Source organism: Anoplopoma fimbria, chromosome 14 (genome assembly GCF_027596085.1).
Source record: "Anoplopoma fimbria isolate UVic2021 breed Golden Eagle Sablefish chromosome 14, Afim_UVic_2022, whole genome shotgun sequence".
Taxonomy (NCBI): Eukaryota; Metazoa; Chordata; class Actinopteri; order Perciformes; family Anoplopomatidae; genus Anoplopoma; species Anoplopoma fimbria.
The window spans coordinates 12,221,532-12,240,642 of NC_072462.1; the positions used below are offsets into that span (position 1 = coordinate 12,221,532).

The window sequence follows — 19,111 nt, forward strand, 5'->3', positions numbered from 1 at the left end:
TATGTTTGGGGGGGGAGAAACTTGGCTCTATAGCATGTGTGACAGCTAGCAGCGGGCTAGATTTAAGCTGGCCTGTAATTACAATCAGCCATTTGGAAACCTCTGTACCACTGACTCATACATTCTGTATAAAACACCGCTGCACAGCCACCACCAACGATACTCTTGTTGGAGCCAGCACCCTGCTCTCCCATCCCACACGGCCGTTACAGATGGACACAAAACCTGTAACTAGTCCGGCTGTCTGTCTGCTCACGTCATCCCATCGCTGTCACATTTTCTCCTCTCACATCGGCCCAGCTGATGGCTGTCTCCCTGCAGCCTTTCACCCAAGCAGCTGTACCCCCATCCATTGCCTAGTGAATTAACGTCACCAAACCAGTTTGACATTTCCCATATATCTAATGACACAGCTCTGACTTTGAATGACTGTGTTTTCTGTCTCAATAGCAGACTAAAGCTGAGAACGTAGGTGGAGTTTTCCCGTTTGTTATTGTGGGCCCCCTCACACATAACATCCATGTCGTTTCATTAAACGTTGAAGTCCAGCCACTACATGTTCTGACAAAGTACCAGCACAAGCTCCAACCCGTCACCAAAATCCCATTATTCTGCAATACTTATGGCCAGCTGATTGTTGACTGCGATCTGTCGCAATGAGGAAAATCAAAAAGGTAGAGCTAAAGGGATCTGAATGAAGCTTGGTCTTGAAAAACAGGTGTGGTTTGTAGATATTGGGTGATAATATAAGTGTCAAGATGAAATCTTTTCACACATAATACTAAAAGAAAATCCATGAGGATTATGTTTTTGTTAATGGACAAAAGGAAGGTAATCTAATATATGGCATGTGTACAGTAAGAGTCAGGTTATGCTAGAAAAAACTTGATTTTGAGACTTGATTTTGTCTAAATATGAGGAAAACAGCACACATTATAGTCAGTTTCTCCTGAAAGGCATCCATAGTTTGCACTTAGACATGTTTAAACCTCGACTACTTTTTCACCCCCGCACACCTGGCTAGTCACAGTGTGAAGCTGAAGTGGGTGTGGATCTCAGATGGTTGATTTCGAGAAGATACAGAAATCCTGTGACAAAAAAAAAGCGCCCCTGCCTATATCAGATGTCGGTTTCTGAAGTTTGCAAACCATACGAAAAGCACATCTGATGAAGCATACTATGTCCTACGTAAGCAAAACCATAAACCAGTTTGATTTATAATCATGTAGCATGAGACTTGCTTTGTACATTCCACAAGGAATATTTCAAACACAAACACATAAAACTTTACGTTCAACCCGAAGGACTCAAGGAACTGCTCCTCTTTACTGCACTTTTATGTTAAGAAGGTATACTCACCATCCACTGCCTGCCTTAGCACCTGAAGTTTCCGATGTCTCTCCTTTATCTTGTCGTAGGTGCCGGGGAGTCCTGAGCCCACCGACAGGGCCGAGTGGTAATGAGGCTTCCTGCTCTTCAGCCCACCAAACTCGGAGAAGTGAGAATCCCTCTCCCTGGATGCCCACAAGGGCGATTTGCGCCTGCCTATGGAGTGGGTACTTATGGCACTGCTGCCCCTCCGTGCATCCTCCAAGGCCCCAAAACGTAGAGCCTCTGGGTCAATGCAAGCCAAGTCCACAGAGGAAGCCCAGTATTTCCTTGCCTGACTGGGGCCTAAGTCCCCACTGTGGAAGGGTAAAGATCTCCGGTCTAGTTCCACGGGCCGACCCTTTTGCTGGGGGTGAAGGGGGTGCAGGTAGGGATAGGAGTGCTGGTGTGAGAGTGACGGGGGTTTGGGGTAGAATTCTGTGGGTGATTCAGAGTTGGGTCGATAGTCAGTCGGGGAATACTGTAGGACTGCACCCTCATCCCCCTTCAACAGGTCCTGGATTGGCAGGGAACCCATGGAACGACTGAGGCCCCGATTGAGTGACGTCTGCTCCTGAGTCCTGGCTCTGTAGCGCTCCAGAACCCTGGGGGCGGCACTCCTCCCTGGGAACCGGAGAGAAGAGACATTTTATTAAACTACGAGCAGAAGCTCACAATGCCAGAACTCAAGTGTCGAGACAGTTTCGACTGTGCACTCCCCCACCTTTGATCTAATACCCTGGCACGGAAACAACAGACTGAGTGAGGACCTGCTTCAGCCCTCTCATGGCCCCTCTTCCAGGGGTGAAAGTTGATTTGAGTTTTTGCTGTTACAAACAAACCTTCATCTCTTCATATTGTTCTCCTCCTCTCCCAGAGGCCTATATGTAGAAAGAATATTCGTACTAGTTTCTGTTTCTATTTTATTCTGTTTATTCAGTCAGTAGTTCTTGTATATTAAAATATGATAAAACCGTAATTTATTTTGTTCCAATTAGAAGATAATTACAACTGAGTTCATCGTCAGGAGTTGAACAGTTTACAAGCACTGTGCGTGTTGAGGAATTTAAGATGTGAACCCACAGCGTTATGCCTGCAGAGTTACAGGAGTCGAATGGCTTGTCTGACCTGCTCTCCGTGTTGTTGCAATGAACCTCTACAACATGAACATCATGACATGTCATTTTTCTTGGGAGAATTTTGAAAGAAAATACTGGCTGCCAAAAACCCACAGCACTTAATATATCAGCTGCAGCAGAAGCTGTCGTTTGCCAGCAGCAGACTAACTACATTTTTGAAACGCAGCAAACACGGATTAAAAAACCTGCAGGTCTGTGCTAGAAACAAAAAACACTATGACACTGGGACACTATTGAATGTAATGAAAACTAGAATGCCGTTCATACGCTCCTCAGTCGTTTTTTTTTTTTATATACGTACATATATACATATATATATATATATATATATATATATATATCTACTAAGATTAGGCAATACGCTACAGTAAATGGATAATTGGGTAGGCAAGATTTCACACTCAGTCATAAATAGAGATGTAGTATATTATACAATACTCTATGTTTTCATTGGCAACCCTGACACAGTGCTGGTTAGATGGTTAGAAAAAATGTGTTTAGAAAAAATGGTTAGAAAAAATGGTTTAGAAAAAAACTTCCTGAAAAAAACTTCCTTTCTTCTAAAATGTACCCTAAATTCTAACATCAGTGTTTCTAATCTGACCCCCACTGAATTTCCCATGTTTATTTGCTGAATTCAATGGCATTTAATTTGACTAAGTAGCAGCAATGGGAAGTTTATTGTATACAGCACCAGGGGTGAAAATGGAACAACCATGGATAGCAAAGCAAACTAATTAATTAGTAAAGTAAAACCAACAACAGCACAAGGAAAAGCATATAAAGAAAAATGCTTTGCTGCTCTTGACTTTGAGGGGTACTATCTATTCCTGCATATAGTCTGTTTTGTTCAGTAGCTAGTCTCCCAATTATTAAAAACAAACAATGGAGCATACGGCGCCACAATAATGATCAATTTCTGGCACAGCCGTCCAGCCCATCTATCACTGTGTCTGTCTCAAAACCGAATAATGAATGTTGCTTTCTTTGACTGTCCATAAATTTTAAGTTTGCCTTTCCAGACAAGCTGAATATAAACAGCTGCCAGTGACATTTCTTCCTTTTAAAGGGGAAAGAGATGAACAGAAGGCAAACATGTGCTTAAGCAGGAGCAAAAACAAGAGGAAGAGATGCAGAAACGGAGTTGCACAGAGGGAGACGTCAAGTCCTGTAAAAAAACTCTGCATGTGGTGGTTTAATCTACAAAGCATATGCTTGATCTTAACAGGGAAAGACATCAAAGACCCAGAGGCTGTCTTCCGGGAACGCTGGGAAGCATACAAGGATTAGATTGAGTAAAAAATAAAAATAAAAACAGGATGTGTTATATCTCAATGAAGTCAGTTTTAACCACAAGTTCTTCAGTAAATACTAGTGTGGTCGGTGTGGTCGTCGTATGGACTATGGCAATAAAGAATTGATGGCACTTAATATGCAAAAGAAAAAAAAGAGACAATGACTGAGTTCCCCTGGCAGCAAGTTCAACTTGGAACTACTGGCATAAAGGCGGGAGCTGCTCCTTGAGAAGAAAGGCTCTTAAGAACTGAGTAATACTCTTTGCATGTACTTTCCCTAGGGCTGGCTGGTGCTCTACCAGGGAAAACAAAGCACTGATACAAACAGCAGACCAGCAGCTTCACTGGTGACTCCAAAATATGCATCTGTAATCAATGCCATGCCGTGCTTACATAATCGGGACGACTGCCATGTTTGTGCCGGAGTTCTCCCAGAAACCACTGGGAAGATTTGGTCATATTTTCCTGAATTAAATCTTATTCGAGTGTTGCAGCGTGTTGATCCCCGTCTACTTTCGATTCTTTTCCACAAAGTGAGGGTGTGAGTGATGAATAGCTTGACAACCAGAGACGGCATTTACATCCAATTCTCTCCGCATAGAAGTACATTTAGACAACTTCCAACACATAAACAGTGTCCTCAACTACACTCAGTCATCACCTCAGTTATTCATTAGAAAGAAATAACATTATATCCTCTCTTGACCCAATTACACATATTATTCTCATCATCGCCACAATTTAATCTAGCATCTGGTGTCCTTGATCCACACTTTGTGCCAGTCAACTGAAGAATACGCAGAACTTAGATTAAGAAAAACAAGAAGAGTTTTTGAAGACTAATAGAAACCAGACCCTTTTATCATGAAGCACTGGCATCCAAGAAATCTGAATCACTGCGTAAATAAAGACTTGTTCCACACCACAGAAATGTTCCATGGACAACAAACCAAGCAAATACATCTCTGTGTTCAATGCGTGTGTGTGTGTGTGTGTGTGTGTGTGTGTGTGTGTGTGTGTGTGTGTGTGTGTGTGTGCGTGTGTGTGTGTGTCAGTGCAGCTCATCTTACCTGAGGGCAAGCCCTTGCCCCTCAGCCTCTCCCGAATCTCCTTACTCCGCTCCGGAAGAGACTCTCTATCAGTCAGCAGACCGTCCAGCTGAGAGAAAGATGGCAACGAGTGGAAGTAAGAGAGAAAAACAAAAACAAAGAGCGTGTGTGGGAAAAAAGGCAGAGCAGAGCAAGGAGGGGGGGAAAGTTAAAGGGGTCTTTCCCTCTGAGTCATTCATCCTGAAATCATGTTCCATCAGCACAAGCCCCATTATCGGGTTGAGTAATTCAACAAACCCGCTGTGTTTTGATGGAGCAGATAATTGTCTTTTAATTTTCACTTGAATAGGATACAGCTTGAAGTGTGAGCCAATAAAAACATAATCAGGAATATTGTATTCGACCCACATAAAAGAAAAAAACTGCTTACCTGGGAAAGGCTGCCCAGCACCAACCGGACCAGTTTTCTGATATAGGAGAAGGGAGGGTCACAAGTGGAGTTTCTGATGTGTTTGCTGCAGATGTCCAGCACCGTGCGCAGCGACATTCGACTCAGTGTAACATCATCACACATGTTGAGGAGCAGGCTGTTTAGGTGTTCCCCCAACTTCATAGGCTGCACAGCAAACAGAAGGAAGTTCATTAACACACAAACAATGAGGGGCAGTATGTACTATAAAAGGACAAGCTATATTTGAATCCCTGAATCTGATATCTGTATCACAGTGTTGACTTTTATTATGTTCAGATAAGGAAGCAAACCTTGCCAGCATGGCACAGACCCATAACCTACTTTAAATGTCCAGCGACTACATGTTGTTTTAGACTGAAAGCCTAAGCTGTGCCTCTATTTTTCACTCAAAATGATGTTTAAAAACTCCATAAAAAAACCTGTAAAAACATCAGTTCATATTTTGCAGAGTAAATTTAATCAGTTTCACCAAGATAAATTACTTCTTTTGGAGTTCTTGGAATAACTCTCAGATTTCAGTCTGTGAATACTAAATAAAACCAAGCTACATTGGTTTTTACTGGTAGAGGGTTTTAAATAAATATATGTCAATGCAAACAATGTCATTAAATTATCTGTATTCTCTTCCCATTGATGCCATTTTTGTAAAGTGGAAGTGGTTGTTGGGCAATCGAGTGTCTATACAGCCAGTGTGTCCTCTTCTTGTCTTTTATGAGACTGCATTTGCATGCGTCAGAAACAATCACATGCTGCATTTGGCCCAATGTTTGGTACAAACTTTACAGCTACAATTAGCACTATTATAGCACCTCCTTCATGGGTGAGGCCTGAGCCTTTCGCTGAAGCTATTCGGACAGTAAGTTTGACTGTGAGTCACACGTCTCTAAACTGTGGGCGGTATTTTCTCACAAATGTGAACACCCTGTGTTTTACACCTGGCTGACACTCAACACATTATGAGCCAAATCATATCCAGAAGTCTTGGCAGATGCAAACTCATTCCAGAGGGTATTTACAGCCGGCACCTTTCCTTATGCAGATGAGGTATTCAGATACGGATCTCATTCAAGAAGGTTCCACTAGCAAAGATCATGCCTGCTTTCAGTGTGTTTATGAGGCATGATTGAACTGTTGATCGCTTCCCTTTTGTTCTAGCTGTTCCAGAAGTCCACAATCTCAACTCTTAATGTGCTTGGCAAGTGTGATAGTAAAACAATTGACGCCACAAGAGCATCAATCTGACAACTTAATGCTAATGTACTGGCATCTTGTTCCTAGTTCCTGTCCAGTTGGTTCAGCCCCATTTGAGAAACCCAACGTAGAGATTTTTTGTTGCTCATGTCACCAACAGTGTAAACATGGTCCTATATTGTGACCCCTTTCCATTTGGATAGATGTATCCTTGGTAATGATTTACCTGACTTTGGGGGATCTCATAGTCTGCTCCCCAGAACAGGGTCATCCCCAGAGAGTACATGTGCATCTGTGAAAAAAAAAAGTTTCATAATCAGCTTTTATACTTCGTTTAATCTTGGTCTCTTAAGAAAAGAACATTTAACAAAAACAAGAGAGTAAAGTAATAGAGAGAACAAAGAAATATGAGGAATATAGAGGTTTTTCTTTCAATCAGATAATACTAAGCACTGAACTGTATTAATATAAGTCTGCCTGTGTGGAAGACAGAGAGATAGACTAAAGCTGGAGTTTTAATAAAAGCTGAGTTAATTCTTATTTGGAAAGGAAAAAGACCGGGGCTTACAGCCTGAATCCAAAACATTTTTCCATTTTCCTCTCCTTATTACTCTTCACTCATAGCTTGGAAAATAAATCACTTCCCCTGAATGTTGGGCTTGGTAGAGGAAAGAATAATTCAGGGATTGCCAAAGAATGCAACACAGCCTTCAAGGTCTTTCAGGAACAGAGACAGACTCTAAAGACACACTCAAGCCACCCTTAAAAGCAAAAATACCACCACAAATGTTGAAAAAAAGTGAAGGGAAAATCCTGGCACTTGCAGCTGACTTATATTTACCCACACGTCTCTGATAATGAGAGAAGCAGATTAGATTTTCTACACTGAAATAAGTCAGCTGGGGAGACGGGACCAGGCTGGAAAACTAACTCAGCAGAAAACTGTGTTGAGGTCTGAGGGGCCGTGCCAGAGACGGGAATCCAGTCATGCAAGATTTGAGCTCCACCAGACGGGAAGAGTCGGATAGAGGGGGTGGGGTTCTGTGCGTATGTAAAAGATGTCGTGCATTGCAGGACGTATGGTTGATTACGTCTTCAGTTCTGAATGCTCCGCGGTGTTACTCGAGCAAAGATGTCCTCTTATTAAACACCTAAGTGCTCTGTCACAACAACACCTACCATTTGACAAATAGACCTCAGAAGAACATGGCATGGGTCCACAGGGTAATAAAATAACATATTTATGTGGTTTGAACTTAATTTATCAACAGGATTTTGCTGTAAATAGACTATAAACACACGATTTGGCAATAGGTGATCAAACTCACACCAGCGAAGCATTAGAATTTGTAGACTAAACAATAGATGTGGTTTTCATTCAATCCAATGGTTATGTAAATGTTTATACCTTCTCTATGTCAGAGACCGAAGTCAAGGAGGCCCCTCCCAGGACCTCTGGAGCTGTGAAGGCTCTTAAATCCTGCTGGGTGACATACTCATCCGTGAACGAGATGTTGCCAGAGGGCATGAGCAGGAGGGACCAGGGAGAGATGATGAAGCCCATGGCTGCAGGGTCTGGAGAGGAAGACAGATAATTCAGCCACTTAAGATTACAATCAGGAACCAAAACAAGAAAACAAACACGGGAGCATTTTAGGATTTCCATTATTTAAATTCCCAGCCATTGTCACAAACACACACACACACGCAGTGTTCAAGTGAAGTTCTGTGTTTTCAAGCTTGATGATAGCATACAATTTAGTCTCAGCATTTACGGCCTGAATGCAGCAAACTGTAGACATCTCCAACCATAGTGGAGGTTTCTCGCTAGGTTTTTCGACGTATATGGAAACTCCAGATGATTGAAGTAAACAAAAACACATGTTGCTTTCTTAGCCTGCGAGAAAATAACTGTTGAGGCATAGAAGCAGAAAGGAATGGCTACACGGCGTAATTCTCTTTTCCTACGAAGCCGCAGCCTGCGCTATGGTCGAAGGACGTTTTAAAAATACACAAAGGAATGTTTGAGCAGTGCTGCAAAATTCTTTTCTTCCGACTCTGAGAGAAGCTGTGAGACGAACAGAGGAACTGGATTTGAGGCACCAAATATCTGCTTTCAAAAGCTGGAATTTACTAAGTAAATATAAGTTTCCTGTTTAAAACTCGTGTGACCATTTGAAAAAGCTTACTCAAGAGTAGACTGGGTTACTAGGTGTATCCAACACAATAGAGGTGAGAAGAAGTCCATGACTCAGCCTGAGCTAATTTGTTTCATGATGGATAACACACTAAAATCAACAGATAAAATTAACTGCAGATATCAGCACAAACGATGGGAAACTGACTGTCTGACTAATATGTTCTAATGCTTGTATGTCTGTCTGATGAGCTGCTATCTGACATATCAGGGATGGTGAATAATTCTTAACTATTATACTAAGAAGCTGCCCTCTAAAAGTAGAAGCTCACAAGCTGTGAAGTGTGCCATGCATTCAATGCCACAGCAAACATGCCATTAGAGTGACAGGCTGGCAGATGTAGAGCAGTAGAGGACCATACACAGGAGCAGGTTGAGAGACAAACAGGAAAAACTGTTTCTGAAATGCCAATTTTCTATTTGATCCCAGATACGTTACAGACAAAAGCATGAGGAGCAACTCCTGTAACAAATCTGAAATATTCACACTTTGCCTGTTCAAACAAATCGTTCTTATACAAACAAAAGGAACTAACCGCTAGTGTTTACATCCTTAAAACTAGGGTTTGATAATGTGAGTCTATTTACAATGTCTGAAACGTGTCTGAAACGTGTAAAGGTTTGCCAAGTCAACTGTACATTGGCCCACTTCATACATTAGGAAACCGCTGACATCCACTTTTACTGCAGCCCAGACAGAAACAGAAAGAAAGTACATCTAAGGTATGACATTCACTTAAAAAACATTTCATCTGCTTCAGCAAAACAACAGACATTTACTTCTACATTACTTCAATAGTTGACCAGGATATCTAACAAAATTATCAAATTTAAGTTTAAAAAGTTGCCGTTATTAATCCACTCGTGTGGTTAACATACTTCTTTACATAGCTCAGGGACTCCATAATAGCCGGTTCCAACATCTGCTCTTCAAATTTTAGCTTCACTCAGCAGTCTAAAACTGGACACATGAGAGGCCACAATTTACTCAGTATAGCTACACAACTACACTCTGTTGGAAAAAAGAAGGATGTCTTGACAGTCACAATCTCAGCAGCACAATGACATCTAAATATTATTGTAAGATAATCCACAAGTCAAGTATCAAGCCTTGCATTTTGTCCTTAAAAAGTTCAGAACTTTATCTCATGAGCATTGATAACTGAAGAGGATTCGCACACAATCTCTTCTTGTAAATGTGACCTCCGCATGAAAGGCATATTTACAGGCCACACTGATGACATGGAATTTCCACTATATGCCAGGATTGTCTGCAATGAGAAACAGTCAGCAAAACTGGAAGTGGAGGACAAGCTGGTTCATGCACACTACTAAATCTTGATTACCGCTTCGTGGAAATTCACAGGCCAATGGTGAACAGTTCAGGTGGTTATTACCAATAATCAGGTGCATTGGAAGTCATATGAGGAAAGGCACCACCCTAACTTTTGGGCACTGCAGTGTTGCTGACTCACATCCTCTCCAGTGTCCCCAGAGCTAAATCTGCCTTAGTCACCCGCTGCTGAAGTTTACTTTAGTTACAAAGACACTCTGAAATCGGGCAGTCTTATCTCTCTTTGGCTTCAAGGACGATCACACTTACAGGCACAGATGACTCATAAAAATGATTGCAACAAAAGAAACTAAACCGCCCGCTAAACAATTGTACTAATGAGGCCAAACCAGTATGCAACATAGTCATGCCAACAACAAAATGCACTGATTGAATGTTGTGATTTTACTGAGAGCAACCAAACATTTTTTATTCTTATTTTAGAGCCTGAGTGTGACTGAAAACTATAATTTACTTTGCCATCCATCACAGCATTTATCAAAAAGGAAATCACTCTCATCCAGAACCCATCAATTTGTCAACACAAAATAGCACCTACAAAATCATGGGATCTGGACACCAGAAGATTTTCTTTACTCAGCCCCTTCATTTAAAAAAAATAAAATAAAAGTAGTGTTGACAGTTTTAGTAGGCTGTTCAATAAAAGGACAGGAAGGACATGAGAAAATATGCAAGGCAAATCGATTTTTGTGTGAAGGTACAAAAGGTTCTAGGAAACTTTTTTTTGCACACTTGATTCCACGTATTTATCATACCTTTGTGAAAGAGTTCTTGGAGGCTCTCAGCACTCTGGCTGAGCACTGCCCAGACCTCCTCCTCCTGGAGCGGACCTCCTCGAACCTCCAAGGCTTCTGCCAGAGACACATGCATCTTCCCTGTGCGGGAGGAGAGAGAAGACAGCTGAGTTATACCAGAAAATAAGCACACATGGACATAGAAATAAGCTTTAACCCTAAGGGCTATCATGCTTTCTTTATATGATGGATAAAAGGTAAAATAAGACCGAAAAAACACACAGAGAAATCTGATTCTGCACGTCACATTTCAAGAGCTCATCAGAACAATATATAACTCAGGGTTTTTAATTCAAGACAAAGTCCTGGATCATGATAACTTACAAGTGAAACTTGCATATACATTCTCAACATGAAATATCTTTATTCAGTTGAGAATCATAATCCTCACACAAGTCTAATCCTGACAGAATCCACACCCTACTTGCCCAGACAGTCTAAGATTAAAGCGAATAAGCCCACGTTGCCATTATCACTACAATAACCCTTAGAAATGATGCATTTAACATCAACAGTCTTCCCCCTCTCGTGTCCTTGGGCAAACTCCCACGTCTTCTAAACGAAAGCCGTCTTATCGTCCTCTGCAACAGAGGATGTAACGCAATCACATAATGCACGCATGCACACACTCACACACAGACAGACACACACACCCTGCTTTACTTGAGTTACACTCAACAAAGTTTAGCAGTTTATTACTTGGGAGCTTTAACCAGTTTATGAGAGTTGAGATCGCAGCTTCCAACTGAAGTGGACACTAATCTAGAAAAACAAAACACCACTCTTTTAGTGTGGTCTTAAAGCTGCTTGCTCCTCTACATGTACGTAATAACTAGCGCATCTGTTTTCTGATTACATGTCATGAAACTATACCTGGGACAAGCTCAAGCTAGGTAGATTACATCATCCTAAAGTCAGCATTGATAGGGTAAATGTAGTTTCTGATGTATAATATGTAAATATATCATCACACAACAGCATCTACAGGATCTCCCATGGATTCAGATTGCACGCAAGCCACAACACGCCATACCTACAGGGGAAACTTTGAACTCATGTGACCCACAGACTGTCTGTCTTCTATGGGTTGTTTGAAAATGAGACAGAGACTGTGAAAAAGGAAAAAGGCTTTAATGTGTAATAAAGAACAATGTGGAAATTATGAATTAAAAAATAAATGAAAAAGATAAAGAATTATAAATTAACTATACAACAAAACTCTGGGAAATGCAAAGCGTTCACATAGGACTAAAGAAACAGCTGAGGATATTAATAAGTGTAATGTATAAGCATATAAGTAACTGGTATAATAAGTAACTGTGCCACTTCCCTTGAGAAGAAGGTTACCATGCTTTAACCTCTTCACAACGAGAGACCTGTGATCTCTGAATTGGACATCTCAAACTCAGACTGATTGAGCCAAAATAGAGATTAACAGTCATCTGTAGTGTCTCCTATAATCTACAATCTGCCTAAAGACAAAAAAGGTTGCATTCACCCCTTTGTTGTGGTTACACAGCCAAACCAGATTCTGCCTACATACATTAAGTCCATGAAACCTTCTTTGTAATTGCCCAAGTCCTTTCTGAAATGATCTTTCCTTCTTCCTCTAGAATTATATATGATGATACTGTTGTATATCATAATGCTGGCAACCTGTTGTTGGCGATAGCCTTTATAATTTTTCTACATTTTTCTTCTCCTGCCCAACGATCTAGACCACAAACTGATAGATAGTCATGGTACAATATAACAAACAACTCTGTTGATGATACCTTGACTGAAAACAAATCCATACATTCAATTTTAGATAGATTTCTGATGTTTTTGCAGGCTATTTTTCACTTGTTCCTCACGATTTTGAGCAAACCCACATTATACACAGCACAGGCTATATCAGGACTGGCTAGACAACAGCTTTCCCACAGGATTTTATAAATCAAAACAAAAATCTAGGAGATGAAAACAGAGGAAATGAGGGATAACTCCTATGCAGGATCAACCAAGCATAACTCGTCTGGGATGGTTACCAAAGTTCACCATATTTCATCAACTTTCATTTTCGATAGCCCCACTGTCTTAAAAAATATATATATTTATACTGTTTTTTCAAAGTATAGCCAAAACACAAAGCGTGACAAAAAGGCAAAGATTCCCATACCCACATTTGGCTGCATTCTGTGATGTTTAGCTAAATGCACGTTCTCTGTGGGCTTGGACTACACCTGTGGTCTAAACAGACCATGTTTTTGATATTTTACATTTATTTACAGAAGTTAAAACTTGATATCAGCGGATACCATCACAGGAACAATTTCAGACAAGACAAGGCGCCAGTGTTGAAACCTTCTTCCCAACACCTTTCCAACACTGGTATCTCTGTAACTTTCTGAAGCTAACAATCACAGTCATGCAGTGATTGGACAGGCGAGCGAACACCAAAGTCATTGGGATATATCATTTAGCACCCATAACTGTCTGTACAAAATGTTATCCCAATCAATCCAATAGTTGTTGAGATATTTCAATCCGCACTAAAGCGGTGGACTGACAAACAGAGATGAACGTTACCATCCCTGAAGCCACATTGCTAGTTTGGCAAAAAACGTACCAAGTTGACTAAACATTATAAAAACAAAGCTATGCACCAGTTTTGTTGTGTTTAGCATTATGAGCTAAATTTGAGCATAACACTTATCAATAAACTCTTTACATAAACTGGGTCAGCAGCCTCATTAGTGTTGGGCTTTATTTCTGAGAGCAAAATGTGGAACAAGGTCCGTCCTATGAATCCGGGTTTGGAGAAGAGAGTTAATGAGTAAGCATGTGACAGGACTGAATGTTTATAAATGCAGGAATGCAGGTTAGCCATTCTAGTCAATGGGAGGCGTGAAGTCTGAGGCGCAGTGGGTTACTACCCATCTTGCTCATTACCCATGAGAATGGGGAGAGCGGGTGCTGTGAAGACTGATTGTTTCGCTGCCCTTGTTATTTCAACAGAGACCTACAGTGGAATGTTTTTTATCCGCGCTGAGGCTGCTGTGCAGGCCAGCTCCTCTCGCATTGGACTATGGTCCTGCTCATTATTGAGAGGGGCTTAGGAGGCAGCGGCCCAAAACAGCGAGAGCAGACAGCCCTTACCACTTCAGCGCCTCATTCTCTTTTTCTTTTTTCAAACAGAGGGGATGTTTGTTCCCAGGTATTCCCATGTATTCCCAGACTAAAGTGAGAGAGAAAGCCCTAAACAAGGCTTAGCGTGCTGCTGCTGTTAAGTGTTTGAAAGTCTTGGCCACAGTCACAAGGATTTTAAAGAAAATAATCCTGGAAACGTGATAGTGCTCTTTGCTTTGCACTTAGGTGAAGCTTTCCCTTTCCTCCCACCTTCCTCTCTGTGACACAGCTACAACCCATGAAATGGATTTGAAAACAATCCCCTTGCACTTCAGCTGAGTAACACATACCAAAAAGGAACAAATAATTCCTTCTTTCGGTGCTCATCCCTCTATATTTGCCAGGAACAAAAAGATCATCAAAAATCATGTACGTCTTTCTCTTGAAAACTTTTCTTTGATCCTCGAAACTTCAGGAGCTTCACTTTCGAGGCAATGACCAATAAAAACGCCAGATTCCACTTTCCAAAAGCATAACTCGTAACATAAGATATGAGAAGGAATTTGTTCATATCCTCCAAACATCAGAACTGTAGTCTCAGCTGGCAAACACATTTGGAACAGAAGCCGATGAGAAGAGGTGCTCTTCGCCAGCATTGAGGTGAAAATCTTCCTGAAGTCATTCATGCCAGGAAAATTCAACGACAAACTCTGAGTGAACCTCTATTCCCAGAATCGTACTGTATTATGCAGCGTGCTAGCACACGATACAAATTCAAAACATACACTGAGGATAGGAAGACCTGGATCACAATGTATTTTGAACCAACATTACTGATGACGTAAGGACTGATGTTTTCAAAATGCATACAGCAAACCAAAACCAGATTGTATGCTATCAAAACGATAGACACTGAAGGCACAGAAAGTTAACATTCACTTCTAGCTGTAAAACTATAAAAGCAGTAAACGGATCGTGGTTGCATTCAAAGCTGTGCCTGGCAAAAGTGTCTTTTGAAGAAAACCGTAGCCCGAGTTAAACAGAAGCAGTGGCTCACCTAAATGAAAGCGAGAACCCGGTGGTTTGATGTCATTAATCATAACCTCTTACAATTTAGTCAATTAGCCGACATGCTTTCCCAGATTTTCTTACAATGAGTTTAACAAAGGGTTGCTGATGGACGCCTTGGCCATTACAGCCCTGAACCTGGTACCTTCCAGTTATGGACTGGTTTCCCCGAAACCAATAAGCCCACCCTGGATGTTGGCGTTTTGTTTTTCAGCTCAGCCAGGGTCAGGACCCGCCAGAAAGAAAGTCATGACTATTCCATGATTATCAGCCCCGCTCTGGGCCTATGGCCCTCACTTTTCATTTTGGTCTCGACCTCATCCGCTCCATTTCTGTTAATCACAGGGTTGCTATGAGTACCGTGACATGCAGAGCATGGTTTTGCAAAACCTCACTCCACACCCCCCCTCTCTCTTCCAACACACATACACACAAACCCAACCCACTGACTGTTTTTCCCCATTTTTTTCCTATGATGATGCTCACACCATCTCCATCATAACCACTTAAGATGGGGAATGTTCATCCTGCTCAATCACACTCCCCACCTTTCTCTTTGGGCTTGAATGGCACATTCAAATCCCTCATGACCTTTGGCTTTCAGCTAACTTTACTACTTTTCTATGGTAATGAAGGGGGAGGGGGGAACAAACTGCCTTCCTACAACCCCCATAAAACCTTCAGTCCGCACTGTCATTACGCCTCTTTGTTAAACTTAGACATGTTGACAAAAGTGTTGACCCTTTTTCTCAAAATAACTCAAATGGTGCTGGTAGCGGTTTGCTACCCAGACACCCTGGTATTTATGGAGCAGTGTCTCCTCCTCCCTCCTAACTTAAAATACAGTCACTGCTGTGGCCAAAGATGCCCCATGTCAGACACCAGCAGGAGCAGCATTGTTGTGACATAAACACACAATATAGCAATACTTTCAGGTTAATATCAACAAACAGACTTTATACTAGAATTAAAAAAGCGAGCAAACCACAGTAACAAGGTTTATTAAGGTGGGGGAAAGGCATAAGCTTTCGAGCCAAGCAACAACAGAGTCCAATCGTCAGTTTTCCCGGGGACAGTGAACGTCACGTTGAAGTGTGCTTAAACTTACCGGTGGAGAAGCGCTACAAAATCACTTGATCAAAGGGAAGTGTTCGTACTCCAACGAGGCTATGAGTGTGCGCACAAACGGGACCAGAGGCCACCCCATCCACAAAGCAACATAGTAGTTTACTAAAGCAGCAGCAAAGGCAACAGGTCTCCACAGTCAGCTATTAAAAAAAAAAAAAAAAAAAAAAAAAAAAAAAAAAAAAAAAAAGAATCCACTTATTATTGTTATCCGAGCCGCCTGGAAATAAAACAAACACACAAATATCTTCTTGCAAAATTGTTTTTTAGAAGTCGTGTTTGATGAACACAGCGCAGCATTGAGCTCCCTTCGAGCGCAGCAGAGTCACCATAACTGCGGAGGAGAGGAGCGGAGGAGTAACCCCTCCTTTAGCCCGAGCTGGCGTGGGCAGACTTGGGGAGTAACAAGACACCTTACTATGGCCGTCCATTGGCTCTCTGCGAGGGGGGACTGTCATTTAACTGTCTCTATAGTAACACACACAACCGGGAGCAAAAATGTACACTGAGACAGAAACATGTTTGATAAATGATTTATATGTAGTTTTGCAACTTTTGTTTAGAAGAATACACCTTAATATATTTGCTCATATCAACAACAAAAGATATGTTGCATTGCATTATAGCAAATACAGAAAATGTTACAGAAGGAAGGTGCAGATGTGTGTGTGTGTGTGTGTGTGTGTGTGTGTGTGTAAATGTGTTTCTTTGGGGCTGTTTTACTCTGATATAATACACAAATGAGACTTATATGAATACAAAAGCTGAAAATTACTACTAATATTCCGAGCAGGAAATGTAAGTAATCAGTTTGTGTATCATGTGATGTTTCCTTCACCCCTGGGATCAAAGAAGCGTTGAACTTTGAACTTTTGCAAACTCAAGCTTGGCCTATATATTCAGTTTTTTTCCCACAACATCAAAGATGTTTGAGAGTCATCTAAAGCAGCCAGGAAGCAATTCACTGTGGAGTACTTCCTTCCTCTGGTGCACTTCAAAGCTGACTCATTTATGCTCTTCCTTGTGCCATCTAGTGGCTGATAGTCATCATCACATGCTGCCTGATATAAATGGTGACTGTGTTGACAGTGTGATGGTTATTTCTGCCTGATTATTATCACCGACCATGGACTTTATTGATAAAACCGGATGACTTGATATTATTATATGACTTTTCCTGACACTTTGCAAAAGATGATGTCGTTGCAAATAATGTCTGACATTTATATATGTCTGGCTGTTTACATTCTCGACTCTGAAGTCTTATATTTCTGTCTGTGCGTTCATGTCTAACGATTTTGCATAAGCATACAAAAGTGTAATATTGTGAATTTGGGGTTATATTTTTGATTGTAATCAAACAGCCATTTCTTGTAACATTTTTTAATATATGGGCCACTCTAAGATCATATATGTTGTAATATGAATGTGAAAAAAGACACACATGAGCACTTTTATACCTATAAAAGGGTGTTCAGTCTAGATCTTTTTTTTTTTAACTGCATTGAGGACATCATAGTAACTCACTTTATTTTATTGCATCAGTTCAAGATGATGCAGCAAATCAACTCACAAACATAGAGGAGGTTTACTGCGCTGTGGCTTTAATCAGAGACTGTGCTCATCATTTTGGTATGATCTCAGGGAGTACACCAAAAATACTTATCTCTCAGAGTCAGATTTAATACCGAAAATCAAATAAATAATTTTGTAAAATACTGTAGAAATTTTGAGCAGTCACAAAATATATCCGTATGTCCCCAACCAAGCCATAACACCCTCAAACATAACTCAGAAATTTGACACATTTTTGAAGCTGCACTAAAAGTAATCACTAGTTTATTTGTCTAATTATCCCTCTAAATACAATTTTAAATGTAAAGTTTTAAGTTACAGATAGAGTGTTTAGCCCTTTTGTCCTTATGTGAGGCAGGTTATTTTTGAATTACTTAATGTAACCCAAACAAAAATTTTTTTTTTGCTAAATATAATAAGGCATATGGATTATCCCACCATGGGATGTCCTTTGACCCCATCACTGTCTCACTGGAACACATTCTTCATTCTCAATTGTACATTTGCATTGCCAGGTACTTCAACAAGAGTTACAGTTGTGACTGTTATCCATCACCATGTTGTTTTTGACTTTCATCTAATGGCAAATGTGATGTTCTAAATAATAATTTGTGATTTTTAACACCATAACTATCAAGATTGACAAATAGTCTCAACTAGTGTACCAAAACTCCAGTATTTAGTAACCTGTCTGGTGTCGAATGGACATTCCTACCAGAGACCCTTGGCTTTAAGAAGGACTTTTTAGAGATGTGCAGTACAGATAGTGGTAGTGTGTGGCTGGCATTCCACTGCACGATTATCACAGGGTGAATGGTAAAAATGTAGTGAATGTTCTTGCCTCAATAACGTGACTGGAATGGAATGACACTCCTTTTGTTTTTTTAAAACCTCCTCCTCATCTCCAGGTCATGGTATTTACAAGGAAAGGAGGAGAAGAATAATTGAGTCATTTTAGTTCCATCTCTGGTATGTGAGCTGAACGGATTTCTTTAACGGGAAACACTTGTGCAACCTGTCTCATAGTGCATGTGGTGATATACAATCATGAAAGTGTCTAATGTTTGAGGTATTAGCTTATTTTTTTCACTTCTGGCCAGCTTGGAAACATATTAGTGTCCAATAAACTACTGCCAAAGAGATCTGTTAGTATCAATTTACTCAGTAGCTTCTAATCTCTGTTCATTACCGGATGCAAAGAGATCTTTTTTCATATAAGGGCAACCAAGGGGTTCTGTATTTGGGATTTCTTCTTCCTTCTATTTCTGTCAGTTCTGTCCTTAATACCTCCTCATCAGTGCTGGTCTGAACCCAGAGGGCGATTTGCACTGCCTTGGAAGAGGGGCTTTACTTATTCTGACAGTCATGGAAAT

General features: G+C 40.8%; 1 protein-coding gene across 3 annotated transcripts in view; it reads right to left on the bottom strand.

Annotated features, from left to right (window-relative positions):
* The window catches only part of ptpn13 (protein tyrosine phosphatase non-receptor type 13), a 41,413-nt gene extending 25,178 nt beyond the window's left edge, over positions 1–16,235 (bottom strand). For all 3 annotated transcript variants that reach the window (XM_054612300.1, XM_054612302.1, XM_054612299.1), the window contains exons 1-7: positions 16,147–16,235; positions 10,821–10,940; positions 7,923–8,089; positions 6,741–6,806; positions 5,282–5,467; positions 4,873–4,960; positions 1,360–1,992 (exon numbers count right to left, since the gene is read on the bottom strand). In XM_054612300.1, the coding sequence (XP_054468275.1) occupies positions 1,360–1,992; positions 4,873–4,960; positions 5,282–5,467; positions 6,741–6,806; positions 7,923–8,089; positions 10,821–10,935 (1,255 nt within the window). In that variant the 5' untranslated portion in view covers positions 10,936–10,940; positions 16,147–16,235. The remainder of the gene's footprint in view (positions 1–1,359; positions 1,993–4,872; positions 4,961–5,281; positions 5,468–6,740; positions 6,807–7,922; positions 8,090–10,820; positions 10,941–16,146) is intronic.
* Between the last annotated feature and the right edge of the window lie 2,876 nt (positions 16,236–19,111).